General features: G+C 32.5%; 2 protein-coding genes across 2 annotated transcripts in view; one reads left to right on the top strand and one right to left on the bottom strand.

Moving 5' to 3' along the window:
- Positions 1 to 14,281, top strand: part of LOC106460141 (probable G-protein coupled receptor 83) — a 31,602-nt gene extending 17,321 nt beyond the window's left edge. Inside the window, exons 2-6 of the mRNA XM_022386788.1 lie at positions 808 to 1,000; positions 4,757 to 4,912; positions 7,730 to 7,951; positions 9,878 to 10,034; positions 13,674 to 14,281. Of these exons, the coding sequence (XP_022242496.1) occupies positions 808 to 1,000; positions 4,757 to 4,912; positions 7,730 to 7,951; positions 9,878 to 9,952 (646 nt within the window). The 3' untranslated portion in view covers positions 9,953 to 10,034; positions 13,674 to 14,281. The remainder of the gene's footprint in view (positions 1 to 807; positions 1,001 to 4,756; positions 4,913 to 7,729; positions 7,952 to 9,877; positions 10,035 to 13,673) is intronic.
- Positions 14,282 to 18,233: 3,952 nt separating this feature from the next.
- LOC106460140 lies at positions 18,234 to 19,481 on the bottom strand. Its single transcript, XM_013919821.1, has 2 exons — positions 19,469 to 19,481; positions 18,234 to 18,802 (listed from the first exon to the last, which is right to left on the bottom strand). Exons 1-2 carry the CDS (start codon positions 19,479 to 19,481, stop codon positions 18,234 to 18,236), a joined length of 582 nt encoding a protein of 193 aa, XP_013775275.1.
- Between the last annotated feature and the right edge of the window lie 1,656 nt (positions 19,482 to 21,137).

The following is a 21,137-nucleotide window of genomic DNA, read 5'->3' as shown; positions in this document are numbered from 1 at the left end:
TGCTGAATGTGTGTCTGGTCGTGTGCCATCACCATAAGGGATTAGAGTATACTAAACTTTACACATTCGTTCGTAAAAGAGTAGCCAAAGAGTTAGCGATGGGTGATGTTGACTAACTGTCTTCTTTCTAGTCTATCACTTCTAAATGAGTAATGGTTAGCGCAGATAGTTGTCGAGTAACTTCGCGCAAAATTAAACAAAACAAATGTATCGCACACACGATTCCAAAGAGTGGAATGCATTTTTACGGTAAAGGGTTGCGAATCATAAATCCTCGGATTCACAGTCTAGACCCACATCCTTGGAAAATTCGTTAGGACGACTCATATCTGAATAAAGTTAAGCATTATATATAGAAAGAGATGTCTTTTACATTTAGGTTTACTCTACCTAACAAAACCCATTGCTTCGAAAAATTTTGCTTTGAATGTCTTATATAATTATTTGTTATTATTAATTTAAACACTTTTTTACTACCATTGTACCAAGACAGCTGAAATACATAGAAAATGTAAAGCGTTAGAGAAACACATTAAACTAGGTTGTTGAAATATCAGGGACGCGAAGAATTCTTAAATTTTAAAGTTTCATTTGCGGGAAGGAAAAATATTCTATAAAATAATAACGCGATAATTTTTATTGCAATAGTCTCACACCTAAACTTATTACCGCTAAAAATAAGCGAAACTTTGACAATTTCGAAAGAAAGGTATGTTATATAAAACGAAGTATGTTTCCATGTTAATCATGTTTATTCTTTATGTATTTTATTAGTAAAAAAAATGTCAAATTGATGTTTTCACGTAGGTATTACGCGATCATGTATCCTCTTGGCTTTCAATGGACTAAGACCAGAGGCCGGATTATTATCGCCATCATATGGATTGTAGCTTCTGGAGTGTCTAGTGTCCAGTTGATCCATGGACGAGCTGAAGTTTTTTACATACAGAATGAGATATTCTACGACTGTAATGAAGTTATGGATGAATTTGGCAGCAAGGTAAAGATACTAATTTAAATGGAAAACATTTAGGAAGAAGGATAAACGTTTTTGTTAATGGTACTTTTTTTCAAATATATAGATTTAAATGTTAAAGAATAGAATTATTTTATACGTTAAAATGTATACATAAAATAAATGATAAAAAAGTCGCTTTAAACAAGATGCGCATATGAGGTAAATGTTATGAAGACTGTTTTGTATAAAACACATGACTGTTTCACTATTATGAATAAAACCACGTTTTACATAAAGGACAAATATATTTTTAATTTCTATGTTGCCGATAAAAATAATAGCAAAATATATTTTGAAACATAAAATACACATAGTTTAACTTTTTATAAAACACGTTTAGAATACAGAGTTAACTATTATTCTAATATAAAACATGCACAGAATAAAGGGTACATGTATTTTAAACATAATATACATACACAATGATATATATACATACACTTAGAATAAAGAGGAAAATACCATGCAAACATAAAACATGCATAGAATAAAGGTTATGTGTATTTTGAATATAATATACGTATACAATAATTTATGTAAAACATGGTTAGAATACAGAGGTAAATATTATTCTAACATAAAACACGCATAGAATAACGGATAAATTATTTTGAACATAATATATGGATACAATAATTTACATAAAACATGTTTAATATAAAAATGTATTATTCTAACAAAAAACACGTTTAGAGCGAAAGGTGAAAGTGTTGACTTAAACATAAATATCCTATGGAATAAAGTTAAGAGCAATTTTTTTACATGAAATGCGTTTAAAATAGTCATTTCTTTGCACATAAATAGTCCCAAATGTACATTACATGTGGAAAATAACTGGTAGAAGTTTTGCTTTAAATACACGTCGAATAAATGGTAGAGGCGTATTTTCTGTTTCAAACATAAAGTATGTTTAGTTTAGAACATGTGGTAACAAAGATTTTAAAGAATACATTTTTTAGAAATTATATATTTCAAGGTACGTAAAACGCATTATAAAATGTAAGATATTGATTTCAAGATAAACCTACGGCTTCATAAAAAACGACAAAAACACATTAATGCATGTAAGCTAGTAGTAAATAAACTGCCAAGAACCAGAAAAGTCCAAGGAATGCGCTTCTAACTGGTCATAATGTTAATAACCAGAAAAGCTTCCAAGGAGTGCGATTCTAATTGGTCATAATGTTAATAACCAGAAAAGCTTCTAAGGAGTGCGATTCTAATTGGTCATAATGTCAAGAATCAGAAAAGCTTCTAAGGAATACGTCTTTTAATAGGTCATTATGCCAAGAACTGGAAAATCATCTAGGGAATGCGCTTCTAATTGGTCATAATGTCAAGAATCAGAAAAGCTTCTAAGGAATACGCTTTTAATAGGTCATAATGCCAAGAACTGGAAAATCATCTAGGGAATGCGCTTCTAATTGGTCATAATGAGTTTGAAATCACAAATATAATTTTCTACGCTTTAAGTATCCTGGAAATTAGGTTTTTTCCTAGTTATAAAATATTTTAACGCTTAATTCAGCATTTAAGTGGTGTTATTTGATATTTTACCACTTGTCCTACTTTTGTAATATAAACGTTTCCTTAACAAGCACTTTTTTTCCAACAACACCGTTAACTGGTAATAAAAAGACCTTTTAAAAAAATAGCAATTTCTGCTTTGTTTCAGAATATACTTCATATAATACTTGAATATTTGTTTGTTTGTTTTGAATTTCGCGCATTGCTCAATACAATTAAGAGGGGAATAATAAAAGATTCAACATGTTAGCTTGTTTGTTTGTTTGTTATGAATTTCGCGCAAAGCTACACGAGGGCTATCTGCACTAGCCGTCCCTAATTTAGCAGTGTAAGACTAGAGGGAAGGCAGCTAGTCATCACCACCCACTGCCAACTCTTGGGCTACTCTGTTACCAACGAATATTGGGATTGACCGCCACATTATAACGCTCCCACGGCTGAAACGGCGAGCATGTTTGGTGGGACGTGGATTCGAACCCACGACCCTCAGATTGCGAGTCGAGGGCCCTAACCACCTAGCCATGCCGGGCCGAGCTTGAATAGTACGATTAAAGAATAGTTAAATTTTTAGCGTTAAACGTGTTGCTGGAAAAGGATACCAATAATCTTTCATAAAGGCGTTAAAGGATACCACGAATACAACCCAAGCAAAAATGTTATATTCTCCTTTAAAGTTAAATGAATTTCTATATCACTTAAGAATATAACTTTAAGACATGAGATGTGACGACTTCATTAAAACACTTCTTTAAACTTGATTAATTACGTCAAATTCATCCAAGTGATGTAAACAAGGATTTGGTTAACTGAATGTCTTAACAGCTGTAATGACATTTGAATGTAATATATTTTTGGTGATTAACTTTAGAAACTTTGATTGTCTTTATATTTCAAACAAATACTTAAATGTATGAGATAATATATTAAAGCTATAAAATAAAAGCGATATTATGTGTATTGCAATATATCATATTTTAGGATTTATTAATTAAGTTATTAACTTAGAAATTTAAAAACAGTTAAAAAAGACAAAACAGGAAACTTGCTGATCGATTTGTGGTATACCGATGTGAGGTATCATGATAAGTACAAAAATACCAATTTCAAACTTAATTATACATACAAGAGCAGTTAATATACGAAAACTCGTCTCATGACACATATTTTCTAGGTCAATATAACTTAAGTATATCTTAATAATACCACAAAACTTATAAGCCTCAACTTTTCTGATGACAAGTAATTAAATGAGCCTTACTATTACCGCAAGATAATATGCTTTGATTAATCTGATAACACATGACACACCTCAACATTATTCTAAGGTTATAAGCCTGAACTACTTTTAAAACTTATGGTATGCCTTAATACTCCTGTAAAACTATATGCCTGAACTAAATTGATAACACCTTAACATCATTTTTAAGTTATACGTCTGAACTATTTTTATAACGTATGGTATACTTTAACACTACCATAAAGCTATATGCATGAGCTAATCTGATATCACATAGTATACCCTAACATCGCCATGAAGTTATATGCCTGAAATAAAATGATACCGTCTAACTTACGGATGTGACTAGTATACGTTTAACATTATTATATACCTTAACGTTATTAACAGGCCCCGAAATGTAGTATACATTGTTAACAGGCCTAAAAGTGTGAACTAATGTGGCAGAACGTACATAAATCAGGAATACCTTAACAGCATAACTACAAGAAACGTGCCTAGTTTTACCTGATAATAGAAATTTTACATTTGTATGAAACTGTGTTATATGTTTATACCACTAGCAGAGCTACTGTCTAAACCCACTTAACATAGCTTGAGAAATTTTAGACGTCTCAAAATATGATTATACCCAAACAGAATTTTAATAAAACTTATTACATTTATGTGTGTAATAAAATACTTTATGTGTTTCGTGTCTGTGATTTAGATCTGCACACTCGTCGTATTCACTAACATGTATACCGGAACAATATTCTCAGATTCTAGTTTTCGTAGAATTTTAATAAAATTTAATTCATCTATATGATTAGAGGGATATGTCTTTATGTGTTTGTGAACACGACGAGTGTGTAGACCTAAACCAATCACATAGATGAATTAATTTTATTAAAATTCTACGAAAACTAGAATCTGAGAGTATTGTTCCGGTATACATGTTAAGAGGGATATGTCTTTATGTGTTTCTGGTTTAGGTCTACACACTCGTCGTGTTCGCTGTAACATTTCTCATCCCATTGTTGGTTTTAACCTACACGTATGTTACGATTGGCTTGAAGATGTGGAAGCATAGTGCACCAGGTAATGCTCATGATGATCGGGATAAACAACAGCTTCAATCGAAGACCAAGGTAAGGCTCTTTATAAAAAACGCCACTTGTTGTGCAACATTCTAATTATTATTATATGTATTCATCAGTAACACACCTTATTAAAAGAAATATCTTGTTCGGAAACTTTATCTGGTTGATTAATATTTTTTTGTGGATTATTTATTATCTAAAACTTGATGCGTCTGTATTAAGTCTCATTTAATTAAATAAGGTTGGAATCGTACTTTGACTGATTGTTTGTTCGTTTGAAGTTAAGCACAAAGCTATACAATGGGCTACCTGTGCTCTTCCCACCATGGGTATCGAAACCCGGTTTCTAGCGTTGTAAGTCCGAAGATATACACTGTGCCACTTGGGACTCTTTGACTGAAGTCGTAGTTAATATTTCTATAAAATTGATATTAACATGAATAACATGTTAAGTAACTATGTTTCCGTTGGTAGTCTAAATGGTTCCATTATGCCATAACTAATTTGTTCCTCGATGACTCAGCGGTAAGCTCGAGGGATATTAACGATAAGATTCGGGATTCGATCCTCGCAGTGAGCAGAGCACAGATAATCCATCGTATAACTTTCTGGTTAACAACAGACAAACAAACAAATAAAATAGTTTCTATTTTGTCTGTCGCTAAAAAAATTATATATATATATTGGTAAACAGAAAAACAATCAACATGAGCAATATTCACCTTATTTAATATTTATTCATGTGGACATTTCCTTTTCACGAAGCTAAATAAAGAAGTAAGATAAGTAATATAACGCTTAAGAAACAATCGTAAAAACCAGAAGCCTTGTTTTATTCAATATACAGTTCCGTGCAAACTGATTAAAACATTCCATTCCTCTTTTATTTTTGATTTGTTCTGTCTATCAAATTAAACTATTGTAGTCTAAAATGTTTGAAAAGCATCAAAGTGTGCAAATTATTTATTTTCTCATTTTATCCATAAATGTAACTAATTTAAAAGCTTAATAGAAAAATAACACATAGCTACTAATGATTAAAAGCAGCAGATCTTTTAAAATATAATTGAATAAGTAGAGTTGTTTAAACATTTGTTTTTTGTGAGTGTAAAACAGGTAAAGACACCAGTTTGCCTTTTAAAAGATGTTTGTGAATCTAATCTAAATGTTAAGTAGTCCAGTTGCCTAATTTTTATCTGAACCTTGTTTTGACGCGTGTAATGTTTCTGGGTGGTTTTTTACATAATTTGACAGATTGGTATGCTGTTTATTATGATATGGAAAACTTTTGTTCTTCTGGTAGATTTCTTGAATTAAAGGATTGTATTAAAGTATTTATTGGCCTACAGTATAATAGGAAAATTGTTACTATGAATGTTCAGCAGTTTTGCCCATAGCAACAACATATGTGAAAATGTACACTTTTTCTTTTTTTTATAGCGCATACACAAGTATATGCTTACAATTTTATTTTGAATGAACATATAGGTTTGTCGTCTGTGGCTTAATCAGATTCAGGCAAAGACATCCATACGACTCTTTTTTTAACATTCCCTTGGTAGTCATTCTACTAGTTAAAATAACATTTGTTAAATCATATTATAATCATTGCACTTTTAACATCAAGTTTGTCTTCTTAGATCCCATAAACCCAGGTCTAAATGTCAAAAATTTTACTTTATCACTTTTAGAAGCTGAAATATTGCAATTTTTCAGTTTTAGCAGCCATCTTAGGCGTCATGTTGAATACCTCAAAACGTGGCGCCATCTCCAGATTCGTAATCAACACCCTTGAGTTATGTAAGAAAACCATCAAAAAGTATTACACATATGCTAAAACAAGGTTCAGTCTTCGTTATGTAAGAAAATCATCAAGAAGTATTACACGTATGCTAAAACAAGGTTCAGTCTTCGTTATGTAAGAAAATCATCAAGAAGTATTACACATATGCTAAAACAAGGTTCAGTCTTCATTATGTAAGAATATCATCAAGAAGTATTACACGTATGCTAAAACAAGGTTCAGTCTCTTACTGCTGGACTAGAGCAGTGCAAAATATTCTTTTGTTTGTTCTTGAAAGAGGCAAAGTTAAGCCTTTCGAACCACTAATTACACAAAAGAAAAAAAAACAACTAAGCTCAAAAGTGTCTCCTTGCTGTAAACGCATAAAAGATGACATAAATCTACATATAGTTACATAATCCACTCCTAGAAATATAGAAAACATATTCTATTATTCAGATTAATACTTAAGGCTTTTTTCACCCCAGTTATCAAAACTGGTAAAAATATAAAAGCATCATCATACGAGCGTATGGAATTTTTATCCCATTATCTTAATGGTCTTCGTTATAGTAATTTCATAGTTTACATGACTTTTTTTTTGTCCATTTATTCTTGGTTCGTTGATCTCTTTATTGTGTGAAAAAATTTCTTAAATTTACACTAAGATATACTAGAAACACTTTTACACATGTGTAGCATTTCCTGAAATATTTTGTAAAAATCAGCTTACTAAAAAGAAGTGGGATGAAGTTTAGTGTTATAAATTTTTCTGAGGCGTTCTCTGTGTTTGAGGGTTAAAACTTCACACCGACACTTGCTTACAACTAGTCCCTCTTGTTAAAACTGCACACCGACACTGGCATACAACTAGTCCCCCTTTTAGTTTCTCACTATGTACAGTTGATTAAACTTGATACTCCCCAAACCTGGAATTTTCACTGCTCTAACTCTAGAGACTGTTTCCTACTTTAAAGAACAAAAAGTAATTCTCAATATAAAAACTTTATTCGAAAAGAAACAACAACTGTCATGTAAAGTTTTGACATTTTCAAAAATAAAAAACATATTTTTGTCTCCAGGTTATCAAGATGCTGGCTGTTGTGGTTCTGCTTTTTGCTGTGTGTTGGCTCCCAATTCACACCTTCAACATGTTGATATACTTCAAAAAAAGCTTTATAATTGTTCAGAGCCGAAAAGAATACATTATTTTTGTCTCCGCCTTTTTCTGCTGTCATTGGCTCTCCATGGCTAACAGTTTCGTCAACCCTTTTATTTACTGCTTCATGAGCGAGAACTTCAGGGTAATATATGCTTTTTTTCTTCCTGTTCCTGCTATTATTAACTCTAAACTATATTCTATTAGTTTATAAAATTGATAATTTTTCAAATATTTTTAATGTTTACTTATTTAAGAAAGAGACCAACTATTTGTTATTCGTGCCCGATAAAATTGACTGTTTGTCGCCCAAATGTTTTTCAGATAATGTTTAATTAATTGAAAGTGGTTTTGGTGAAAGTTAGAGGTTGTTTTTTTCCCAAGTCAGTTGTTGGTGACCAAGAGTAAGAGGTATAATCTTTACCTCTTGAACGGGAAATATAGGTAGTGTTAAAATTTAAACTAATCATCAGCTGTTCACCTTATAATGTTGGATCCATGTAATTTATTGTGGAAATCTATTGAGAGAACTCTTTTATAAGCTGTAATCGTATATATCGTTACATGAGTTATAATCGTAGTTAAAGAAAACAATTGTTAAACTAGAGCAGCCTTTAAGAATTGTCCTGTTTTCAGTATCTGTAAAAAAAAACTGTGGTGGCCAAATACCACTTCAAAATCTTGTACGAATATATCTTTAATACTATAATGTTATCTAGTAATTAGAAAAACAAAACAAAAAAAAAACTAGGAGGCCAACCTTACATATGTAATGGGGTAACATGCCAAACACGTGTTTTTTGTTGACACTAAATTACGATCTTTGACAATATTGACATTAAATTTTTGAATAACAAATAACTTCCAGTTAAATCTTCAAGTTAATATTATGTTAAAAATGCCGTATAAACGAAATTCAAATGAAATTTATGTTTAAGGATTTGTCATTTGAGAATAATCATTTTTAGTTTGAGAGTTTTCATTAGGACTTTGTAACTATGTAACCGACGCCAGTGAAATCTGTATGCACGTCACCTCTGGCATGAGTGATATTTTGTTTAGTGGTAGAAAATAATTTAATCTACACATAGTGGTATATCACTACGTATATACAGTATTTAGACACTTGAAGGTGCTCTGGAAATTCCCTTAACCGTGTTACACAAACATTTTAAAGAAATCTTTTGTAGCCATTACCAACACGCTGTATATCTAACCTGTTAGATGGTGTTTCGATGGCTTACGTCACATTTATCTTTAGAGCAGGTCTGACTTATCTTAGCTGAGTTATAGGTTTGGTTATCATTATTTTTAGCCTCATGAACATAACTAAATATAAGTTGGCTGATACGAGTGATAAGGTTTGCAACCTGAGCTGATTTTCGTATCTTGTTCAGCGGTCAATGAAATATCGTATTAAGTACTAATAGTTTTTTTTTGCATCTGTTTCTGTGGCTTTGTGTCACACGTGGGACATAGCTATCTCAAGTTGTTTCTCCACTTTTCCTGATGTTTTCTATAATAACAACAGAATTATATAGATAGCTTAAGTGCGCCGCATCAGCAGGCAGAAGTTCTTTTACTCAACTTTAACGGTACTGTATTTAATATTATAAGGGGCGCTTGCATATTCTTCAAATTATTTACAATATTTAGGAAACGTATTATTAATATCTTCCAATTTGTTAGTCGTTGTTGTGCGAGTATTACATATGAAACCCTTTAATTTTTTTCCCGAACTCTTAATTGAATATTCATTCTAACTTACTTTGAAATCGATTGGATCCTCAGGAAATTTAGTGACATAAAAGATATTACAAAATGTGTATTAAGAAAAGGCATTTGTTTTAACGAAAGTTAACACCTTCATAATACCATCTAAACAGTCTTTCTTCATTACTTCATTTTTAATGGTGGTTTTACAACATAACTAGGCCCAGAAAAGTGAAGAATATTAAGCCTGACTTATAAAAGAAGACTTTTTTACCGTTTTCTATTTTTTAGTTACTGTTTTATAAGTATTATTTCAGTTGCCTTTAACAATATTATTTATATGTAATTTTCGATGGAGTGTTGGTTGAGCAGAAGAAAAGTACACTACGGTATTGCATCTCTGTACTTCACTAGAGGACTCTGTAGAAACTAGATGAACGTCAACATTTGATTAAATGTTATTTACATAACAAGCTAATGAAAAAAGAAAAATGCTGGAAATGTTGCGCTAAAAGGTCATTGCTTTTTCTTTGATAACTTATCTAAACCAAACTGGAAATACGAATATATGTGTGTGTTTTTATTAATCTCAACGTCTTACGAGAATCAACCTCTTGCATATAATTACATATACACTCTAACAAGGAGTTACTTTATCAAGCGGATATTGCATAGACGTGGTTGAATAAATAAATAAATAAAACATTATTTATGTATTTTTAAGAACTTTTATTAATGTGTTTTTAAGAACTTGAGGTTGCTTTGTAGCTTAAGTTCGCCAGAATATTATTCTTTGGATTTTTGGACTTTTGAACAAATCTAAAATGTTCGTAAGCCCTTAAAGATTACAAATTATATTGAACAAAAGTCTCACTAAAATCCAAGATGAATTTGAATATTAGCATGTAGTTGTTTTCTCCTTTGAGAGGGGTGAGTATTACTTACTGGCTATAGATATGTTTTGGTGTTCCTGTACTTTCATTATATACAAATTAATAGGTTGTGCCACTATATATTTGAAATTTACCTTCAATGCATTTACACAAATCACTGGCAAAGTTAAAAATTTTCATTCCTTCAATATCTTTTCAGATATTACTATTTGAAGTTACAAAACCATTATAAGGGCTATGCTTAACATGAGTATAAATTATTTATAACCACAAATAAATATATATATAATTGTTTGAATTTTATTAAAGTCTATAAATGAAGCCTAAAAATGTATTGTGATTTGATTGCAAACATTGCAATGATATTATATAATCCAAGGAATATAGAGGTTGAGCACGTTATATTATAACAGTTTCGGAGCTCACCACGTCGGTATAGTCCAAGTCGTCAAGTTTGTTAATGTTCTATCTGAAAGCCATGCATCTTGACAGTAACCATGCAGCAGAGTTTTTATTGCAAAAGGCCCCATCGTGAGGATGTCATATTCAGAATACACACCTCCTCTCTGCAGCTTTTTATAATATATCTATATCAAAATTTAGTTCTGTTACATCCAATTCCACCGTGACTTTATATAGGCTGTGGGTTTCATGTAACTTGCTGATTTGCATATTTAAACGTACTTAACACTGTAAAACATTACACGTGAACTATATTGAGCAAAAGTGGTGACAACCATAAAATTAAGATAATTATTTGTAAAAAATAATTAAAATACAAGTTCAGAAGTGGCAACTGCTGCAGTAACTATTAACTTCATAAAACTACACGCCCCCCAGTGGCACAGCGGTATGTCTGCGGACTTACAACGCTAGAATCCGGGTTTCGATACCCGTGGTTGACAGAGCACAGATAGCCCATTGTGTAGCTTTGTGCTTAATTACAAACAAACATAAAACTACAGGCACACTTTACACGTAGATACATGCGTGTATATTAAATATTATAATTATGTCGAAGTCATCAGTGTAACGTTGTGTTAATTCTTTGACCTTTTCATTGTTTCCGCAATTATTGCGATCTTAAATAAATCGCAATAAAGATATATACAAAAAGCCCACATTTCTTCAAAGAAACCGAAGAGGTGGTTTCGTTATGGATAATATAAACGTGTCCTTCCACCATGCAACCCTTAATGACAAAGAATCATTCCCCGGTGGGACAGAGGTAAGTTTAAGGACTGACAACGCTAAAATCCGGAGTTCTATTCCCCGCGGTAGACACCGCAGACAGCCCACTGTTGTTTTGCTTTAGAACAAACACAAACAGACAGACATCGCATCAATAATACCGTAACTAGTACTTTAGATAACTATGATATATTTTTGAATATATGGTTATAAAGTCTAAAGCTTAGTATACGTCTTGCTGACTGAATCTGATGTAGAAGCTGTTTGATTATCCGAGTTGACCCATATCTTCAGGTCTAACTTGTAGCTTGTCAACGTACATTACAGGCTTAGATACAAGTGAACAGTGTATGCGCGAAATTCAAAACAAACAAACAAACTAAATATGTACCATATAAGGTTTGAACTGAGCATGCTCTGTCATAATGATACATATTGATAAACTGCTAGAGTTTTAAGAATGACAGACAACTTTCCACACTTGATTATGGCAATGTCCACTTCATTAAAATAAAATGATGACACAACGAATGACAAGTCAATGCAAATGTTTAGGAGTATTTATAATGCTATTATAGTCAGTGGTGTAGTTTTTGTCTTTTATAAGAATATGGGTCCACTTTTTCGTTCTAGAATCTAGGTAACCTTTCAGCAAACGTGTATTTTGTGACTATCACGGAATGCTTGTTTGATTTACATACTCTGAAGACCCTGGTCATTATATCTTGTTTAATATTTATGTAGCTCAGATGAGTCACTGAAAGTTCTATTTCAAAAGTAAGTTTTGTATTATAATTATCTAGTCTATAAACGAGCTTATCTGTTATTTTAACTAAATATCGTTTTTATTTAATGCATTAACATGAAGACTGTTGAGTACATGATATTGAACCATCGATGTCGTCACGTCTGGTCATGCTCTAACTGACGACCGTACCGTGTTGTTGCCATCGCAAAAGACTATGTTGTAAGGCTGTCATGTCCAAGCACACTATTCCTTCCTGAAGGCTTTCCATAATACATATACTTTGCAAGGATGACGGTATTCAAGCGGCCGTTTCAACAGTTCGATCGCACTGAAATCAATAGGCTCTGGGTCGGCGACTTGATCAGTATGTCTTCGTATGGAATAGCATAAATATCTGTTTCTTTTTCCAGCTCTTTGAGGTATGTAACGGTTAGATAGATATGTCGTGAAAATCGACCTTTATGAATTGTCGCCTGTTACAAGACGCCGCACTTTGATTACTACGGTTGAGGTATGATTTGTTGTGGGTATTTTTCTAGATGGCCCAAGGTCCTCAAACTGATCCATGTTTCTTTGTTTTACTATGCCATTAAGTATACAAGGGGTATTCCCTTCTTGAAGTTTCTAAATACCCATCTATGCATATTTTTATGACCTGAAAGTATGAATATTGTACGATGGAAAGGACTGTAACACACAATTCCCTAAAGGACTGTTACACACAATTCCCAAAAGGACTGTCACACACTATTCCGAACAGAACTGTTACACATTATTCCCAAAAGAACTGTTACACACAATTCCCAAAAGGACTGTCACACACCATTCCCCAAACCGATTAGTTTTTAGTGGTATCACTAACAAGATGTGGTCGTGGCTTGCTTATTTGCATATTTAATATAGTTTTACTATAACATACTCAACCCTTATCATTTTTTCCTTCATTGTAAAGCTATTTATATATCATAAACTTTCAATGTTTTACTTATTTGATGGTTTGTATGTTTCTTTATTAGTTTATTTATTTCTTCTTCTATCTAACTATCTTTCCGTCTGTTTGTTCGTACGGCTAACTGATTGTGAGTTTGTATAGTTATGCGTATGGTTGTATCTGTATACCTTTCCGTCTGTCCATCTCTTTATATTTGTCTGTTTATCTAGCTATCTGTCTATCAGAGTTACCTTTCGATCTGATTGCCTTTATATCTGTCCACTATTCGATTGTTGAAGGAAAGATTGACTAATTGAAGATGAAAATTGTAAGCCTAGAAACACCTTCCTTTATCCAAAGAAACTCATTTACTTGAACATTTCTATTGCAGGCTGATCTGAGGCAGATGTGTTATCCTCGGAGAGCGAAACGAAGGACGAGGTTAACTACTCCGATGGTTCGTAGTCGCTATTCCAGTTCTATCCGCACTTCGACTGACAACATTGTAACAACTAAGCAGTGTAACAAGACGAGTGGCCAACCTCCACAAATTGGAATGAAATCATTTACTAACATTTTGTCTGAACCATAGAATTTTCTCCTGAAAGACGCCGTATGGACATGAAAATTTTTACTTAATGCTATTACCAATGGAGAGCAGTGTTTTAAATGTACGTTGTTTTCAACGCATCTCTTGTTTTTGTCAGTGTTTTCCAAACTATGGCGCGCGTACTGGTGGATGGGAGGAGGACGGCCTTTTGGCGGGAGAGCCCATAAGTAACGAAGGAAGAAACAAAAGAGTTGGAGACGATGATAACCTAACAAAACTATCACTTTACTCTCAAAGCTTTATTTTTCTGCCCTCGCATTTACTCATTTCTTAAGAGTATTCTTAATTAAAAAAATTATTAAATACAGGTAAAGAAAATGTTGATTTTGCTGTTATTACTTACGAAAGTTATTTTAATGTGAAGGGGGCGCAACCTAAACTTTGTTGCGATAGGGGATGCCTCTATTTAAAGTTTGGTTTGTTTGTTAGTTTGTAATTAAGCACAAAGCTACACAACGGGCTATCTGTGCTCTGCCCACCACGAGTATCGAAACCCGGATTCTAGCGTTGTAAGTCCGCAGACATACCGCTGTGCCACTGGGGGGGGAGGGCTAAAGTTTGGAAAACATTGTTATTCAAGAACGAACAAAATAGGTGACAAAATCTTCACCTGATGTACAAACCACACAAAATTCATTACAAAAACATATATTCTCTAAAGTTGCAAATAAAATGTGCTTCACACAAGGAGATGATGTTACGTATCAACTTAATAACACTAATAAAATCAGCGCAATAACACTAATAAAATCAACGTAATAACACTATATTAACGATATTAAATCCTCTTCGTGTTGCAGTTAGCAACATTAAATTTGAATAATTTCTCCTTATTATCGATCTCGTTGTATAATTTCTGTTTAGTTGTGAATAATACAATATTTGGCTATATATTATATTTAGCGTTGTAATTGATAATAGGTTTGTTGCTGGTAACAATACCAATTTTGAAGTAAACCTGAACGAAAAAAAAAGACTACTGAAGTTAGTTTGGTACATGAATTTTTCTAAAAAATTAAACACGCGTTTTGTATAATAACCAAAACTAAAGAACACTTCCTTTTAGAAGTTTAGAGTACTTAACGTACGTGTGAATAAATTTGCACATTAATATTTGATAAACATTAACTTATTCAGTTTGTATGGTTATTAGAATGAAATACGCAAAGTATTCAAGCTAAATAATCTATGTTAATCGTGTATTGGTTTTCTATATAACATAGCAAGTGTCCATAAACTTTTTTTCTGTTTATAATTCACAATAGCGTACAGAAGGTGAAATGTTTTAACTGTGTTTGAATTAATTTTTATGACGTGAATGTAACAATTATCATTATACCCTCATTTTCACCCGAGAAATAAAAATAAATATATATATATATATATCAAAAGTCAAGAATTGTTCTATATGTATATGTATGTATATATATATATGTTATAATTACATGTAACTAATTATGTTTACTTTGTTCTTTAGGGCATTCTGAATATTTATCCTTGTTTGAATATGAAATGAATATTGTTGGCGTAAAGTTGGTGTAATAAATTGTTCATAAGTTGGTATACGTTGTTTTTTCATCGAAACGAAAACAGATCAAAGTTTAAAAAAATTTTTACAACCGGCTTACAGAAGGAATAAATAATTGATTCTTATATAATATCGTATATGGGCTATATTGCAGTAATAAGAATAAATGCATATTAATGTATACTAAATTTTGAAAATTTTATGTGCAAATGTTTAATTCATTATCTTTATTACTTAAATATAAATCAGCATAAAACTATTGCTCATAAAAATAAGTTTAATTAACTGGAAAATCACACAAGTAAAAATAGTTAACTATTGCTAAAAATCAATGAAATAAGGTCTTCTCACTGTGATATAAGTCGTAAAATATTTTTCATTGTGAAATATAAAATAATAATCTACCAAACATAAATCTTTTGACAGAGAGGTGCAAGCTAAGTTCTAATTTTAAGTACGATTTCTTAAAAGTATTATTAGAAAAAAAAAGTCAAGGACTCGTGCGAAAAGCCTTCTTACCCTGAAGCGATGTTACTAAAAATAAAAATAAAATTGTAACTGCTTTGAAAACGTTCTCAAAATAAACAAAAATGTTAGTTTTAGGGAACAATATTTGAAACTTAATATATTTGGTAAGACAACAATCGTTACTTTTTATTATCATTATTTACATTAATGTTTTTACTTCTGGCGACCTAGAGCTGTGTTTAAGACTGTTTCCTTAAAGAAATATTATTCATGAGTGTCTCCTGCGATCATCTACCGGTTTCCTAGGATAATTATTTTTCTTTAGAACATGTGATTTAGTACTGGATTTTTATATAAAAAAATAGCTTGTGAGTTTGAAAAATATATAAACACGTTTTACAAAGCATATGTATGTATATAGATTAGGGGTAAATTTTGTCAAGATGTACAATGACCTAAATACGTGCATATATATATATATAGACGCACACACACACATGAATGCATGAATAGATACATACGTATACATAAACGATAAAATGTATTACCAATTGTTAAGACTTATTGTCTTGATTCGAAAGTAAGCCCAAATGTGCGCGTGAAAGGTTACTTAATACTTAATTGGCTGAAGAGCTGTTCTTAACAAAGCGAAAGCGTTACTATATCTTTAGATTATATAGCTTTAATAACAATATCGTGTTAGTTCTGTTAAGCGTGTGCGTGTGTTTGTGATATATATATATATATATATATATATATGGCTGTGTGTAATTTTGTATTGTATGCTAGTCTGTAATTCCAGCTTTTAATAAGTAGTGGCTTAAAGATTTTTCATAAAGTCATATTTGTGAAGTAAATTCGTCTTGCATAAAACGTTCTACTGGTTGTGGGTAACAGACAGAGATAACTTGTTTTAATGCCCGCCAGTCTTACTAGTAAATACCTTAGAATTACCAAATTCGATTTTTTATATATGTTTGAATACTTGTACGCGGTTACCTGCTGGAGTTAATAATTTGCTGTAAATTATGAGCTTTTTCGCTTGTTAAGTGACATACAGTGTTAAACAACTGAATTGTTTATTACACAGTGGTTTACTAATTGTATTTTTGTAATACACGTTTTGTTTGTACTGAGTGTGAGTGTCTTAATATTGTCTGCGCTAATAAAAAATGTGGAACATAATTAACTGTACTCTTTGTTATTATTATGTTACAATGTTAACATCATTGTACTTCAGTGTACTAACATAATTGTTCTACATAAGTTAAACATGCTTTAATGTTTTCTGAATTTCTGAAAAAAAAAATGTTTCATGAAAATAATTTTATGTTTTATTATTGCGTCGATAGCTCTACATTAATCCTATCATAAACGATACAGGATTGGGTGTGGTCTTATAGGATGTGCCAGGACAGTGAATCTCAGGATTCATGGTTGGTTATTATTAAGAGCGAAGGTGAAATCTCCTTCTTCAATCAGATAAAAGTAGTCGAAGAGTTGAAAATGAGTGCTGTCGACTAGCTTCCCCCCTTCTAGCCTATTAGTTCAAAATTACAGGCAGGTATGTGCAAGTAGTTCTTGTGTAGCATTGCAGGAAATTCTGAAACAAATAAGTAAGCTGCGTTGGTAGGATCGATTGTCCGTTTTAAGAGAAAAATTATAATTAAATGTTATGAATTATAATAGAACACGCTTTGATATGTATTAAAATACTTGAAACACTTTACTATATTGTTAATCGTGGGAAAGTTACATATACAAGTAAAGATAACAAACACCTAAATATAAAATTATTCGTTAAACACTCAAATGTAAAGTTATATATAAAATACCTGTATATATGTATAAGTAATGTAAGATGCTTGATTATATAATTAATGTTAAGAATGTTATGTATGTATATAATTTAACATTATAGACACCATACACTTCTTCTTAGTTTTTTTCCTTTAGCAGAGGGTCATTGTCCTTCACACCTGTTGCCCTCCTTCAGCCATCTTTGTTCATTGCTAGGTCTTTTGTAATTCCCTTCTCGTTGATGTCTTCTTTAATCCCATCCTTTCAACGCTTCACTGGCCTTTATGTCTTCTCTTGGCGGCTACTGGCAGCTCTAATGCTCTCCTTATTGCTTGTTTTTCTTCTCTTCTCTTCATGTGACCAAACTATCTCAGCCTCGCTTCTCTTGCCTTTTCCTCTATTCCACAGACTTTTGCCATTTCCTTAATTTCCTTTTTCGTTCTCTTCTCTTTGAGCGACACTTTCAACAGCCATCTCAGCATTATCATTTTTGTTCTTATCAACAAGTCTTCTTCTTTTTTCTTCAGGGTCCAGGTCTCGGCTCCTTAGAGGATCATATAAACTTTGTCTTTCAGTGCTCGTGGTAACCTTTTGTCACAGATGACTATGGCTACTTCTTTCCATTTCCTCCAACCCACTTTAATTCTGTCTCTCATAACTTTCTCACTTTCTCCTTCACTTTGGATTGTACTTCCCAAGTACCTAAGGTATTTTACTTGTTTCAGCGACTTCCCGTTTACATCTGTGATCTTAACCTTCTTCTTCTCACCTCCTTCACTCATCATGACTACCGTTTTTCTGGCATTCATTTTTAAGCCTCTTCTTTCCAAACTTTTCTGCCACACTTTAACTTGTGTTTGTAACTCCTGCTCGATTTTAGCTGTTAAGACAAGGTCATCAGCGATGACAAGGTCATCCCACAGAGGTCTCTTACGGTGCTCTTTGCTCAACACGTCGATGACAATGATGACCAAGCAGGGGTCTAATGGTTGATCCTTGGTGTAGCCCAACTTTACTTCAGACTTGTCCGCTTCTCCATATACTGACTTCACTCTTGTTGTTGCTCCTTCATAAGTGGCTCTCTCTAGTCTGATCAACTTTTCGTGTAACCAATCTACACAAATAAACAATTAAGCCCAAAAACATTTATATGTATACAACCAGAAGTAAAAAAAAAGAAAAAAGTTGATCCACACACATAAGAGGCGGTTCTAACATATATTTACACAAAAAGTTAGTTTAAAAATATTCAAAACAATATCTTATTATAGTTAACCCACGGGGAAATTAGCCTCTATCTAACACAACCGTAAATCTGAAATCCTTCAACGTTCGAAACCGAGTTTCGACACTCGTGGTGGGTACAGCACAAATTACCCATTGTGTAGTTTTGTGCTATAAACAGACAAACAAAGCAACTGAATCCAGGATAGGTAGTACTTACGCACATATCTGACTTGATTGATAACATTATTAAGACGTTTTTGGTTTGTTTGTTTGTTTTTGAATTTCGCGCAAAGCTACACGAGGGCTATAAGCGCTAGCCGTCCCTAGCTTAGCATTGTAAGACTAGAGGGAAGGCAGCTAGTCATCACCACCCACCGCCAACTCTTGGGTTCTCTTTTACCAACGACTAGTGGGATTGACCGTCACATTATAACGCCCCCACGGCTGAAAGGGCGAGCATGTTTGGATTTGAACCCGCGATCCGCCAAGTTTTTAGGAGATAGAATACCGTATTTTACAAACAAAGAAGTAAACACGCGTATGCTATAAATACTTTCACTGACCATTTTTCTTATTCATGAAAACAAAATCGACAAATTACTAGCAGAATTATTTTCAAATCAATTTGTCATAATATATATATCAAACTAATAATAATTACAAATGTAGAAAATCTACTCTTGCCTGGCGAAGTACAAAAAATTTCGAATGAGACAGGTAAAATGTATCCTAGTAGAAGTGTATACATGAAACTATGGGAAATTGGACTTTTCAACGTGTTAACGGCGGCTTATGCGTACATAGGCTATAGGATCAAGTCAGAGACCAGGTATAGCTCCCTATGATTTTAAACTACGGATCAGAGGAATGGTAGTCAGCCAACAACACCCGCCACCACAAGGACATTGTCTGGCCCTTTGAACCAAATAACGGGATTGACTATCACATGTAACCTGAAGTTGAGAATGTTGAGCACGTTCAGCACCACTCCATATTGAATCTTGTACCGATCATTTCGCACTCTGACACGCTAACTACTAGGCCACGCCCGACTAATATCTATCACATTTCATCACATGTGGAATTACTCTAAAATGTGCCTTGAAAGTGAACATCAGGAAAATGGCTATTTCTAATAAAGCGAATTAAATGAGGCTCTCATAAATTGTAATTATGATAAGACTATAATATAGTACTTGTATGATAATGAAAAATAATTAAACTTAAAATTCTAATTTCCTCAACCGTCTCTATTATCAGTATACCCTTAAAATAAGGGTACCATAGTGTGATCTTATGCAACCGAATAAACGTCCTAACACGAATATACAAGAAATAAAAACTATCTTGGTAACACATTAAAGCAATTCGTAACAGGTGAGATTCAAAATAGCTTTGGACTGATGGTTTCTTAGGAATATGGTGAAGAAACGGATATCCAAATTTCTGCTTGTTTTTTTTCTCTCTATTTTTTTAAGGAGAATTAGACATCATATATCCAGACTGATTGTTTGTTACTTAGGAAATATAGTGTACCTACATAGGGATTATTAAGTTGTTAAAACTGTGCCCTTTAAAAACAAAACGTGCCATTTCTAGATGCATAACAAAAACAAAAAGCTTTAAAATCAAATACCAGTTTACGAGACAGCCACTTAAACGTTCGCCAATAAATTGCTTTTAAAGATCTTTGAACACAGTCTCGACTGATGAACAGTTGACAATCAATAAGATGATTCATTCTTTCTACGACATACATTGAATATGTACTCTAAATAACGTTTTCATGCAAATAAAAGTGGGCTAAAATGAAACATGATTACAGATAATAAATCTCTTGTTTTTCTTAGATTTTGCTAGATATTTTTGTTCAGCATACATGTTTCATTTGTAGTGCTTCTTGATATATAGATATACAAACCTACATAACAAAAAATGTACTAAAAATGACCTGGAACTAAACAGGTGTATAGAATAGCGCCGCATGTCCCAGACAACGACGTCTATAGTATAAAGAAACGCGAACGACGAGGTTCCCAGCACTTTACATTTAAATTGAAATATTAGCTTTTGAGGTCTGATGTTTAAAGGCCACCTACAATCACGGCATAAAATGAAAATGCTAGCAGATTGATTTCTTTTTCTTTTTCATTTTAGCAGCAAAGCAGAATGAAAATTTTCATAAATGATTTTCAAAGTTATAAATATTGTAAAAATGAATA

The sequence above is a fragment of the Limulus polyphemus genome, unplaced genomic scaffold, assembly GCF_000517525.1.
Source record: "Limulus polyphemus unplaced genomic scaffold, Limulus_polyphemus-2.1.2 Scaffold717, whole genome shotgun sequence".
Taxonomy (NCBI): Eukaryota; Metazoa; Arthropoda; class Merostomata; order Xiphosura; family Limulidae; genus Limulus; species Limulus polyphemus.
The sequence above is the reverse complement of the archived record's forward strand: the minus strand, read 5'-3'. Positions and strand labels throughout refer to the sequence as shown.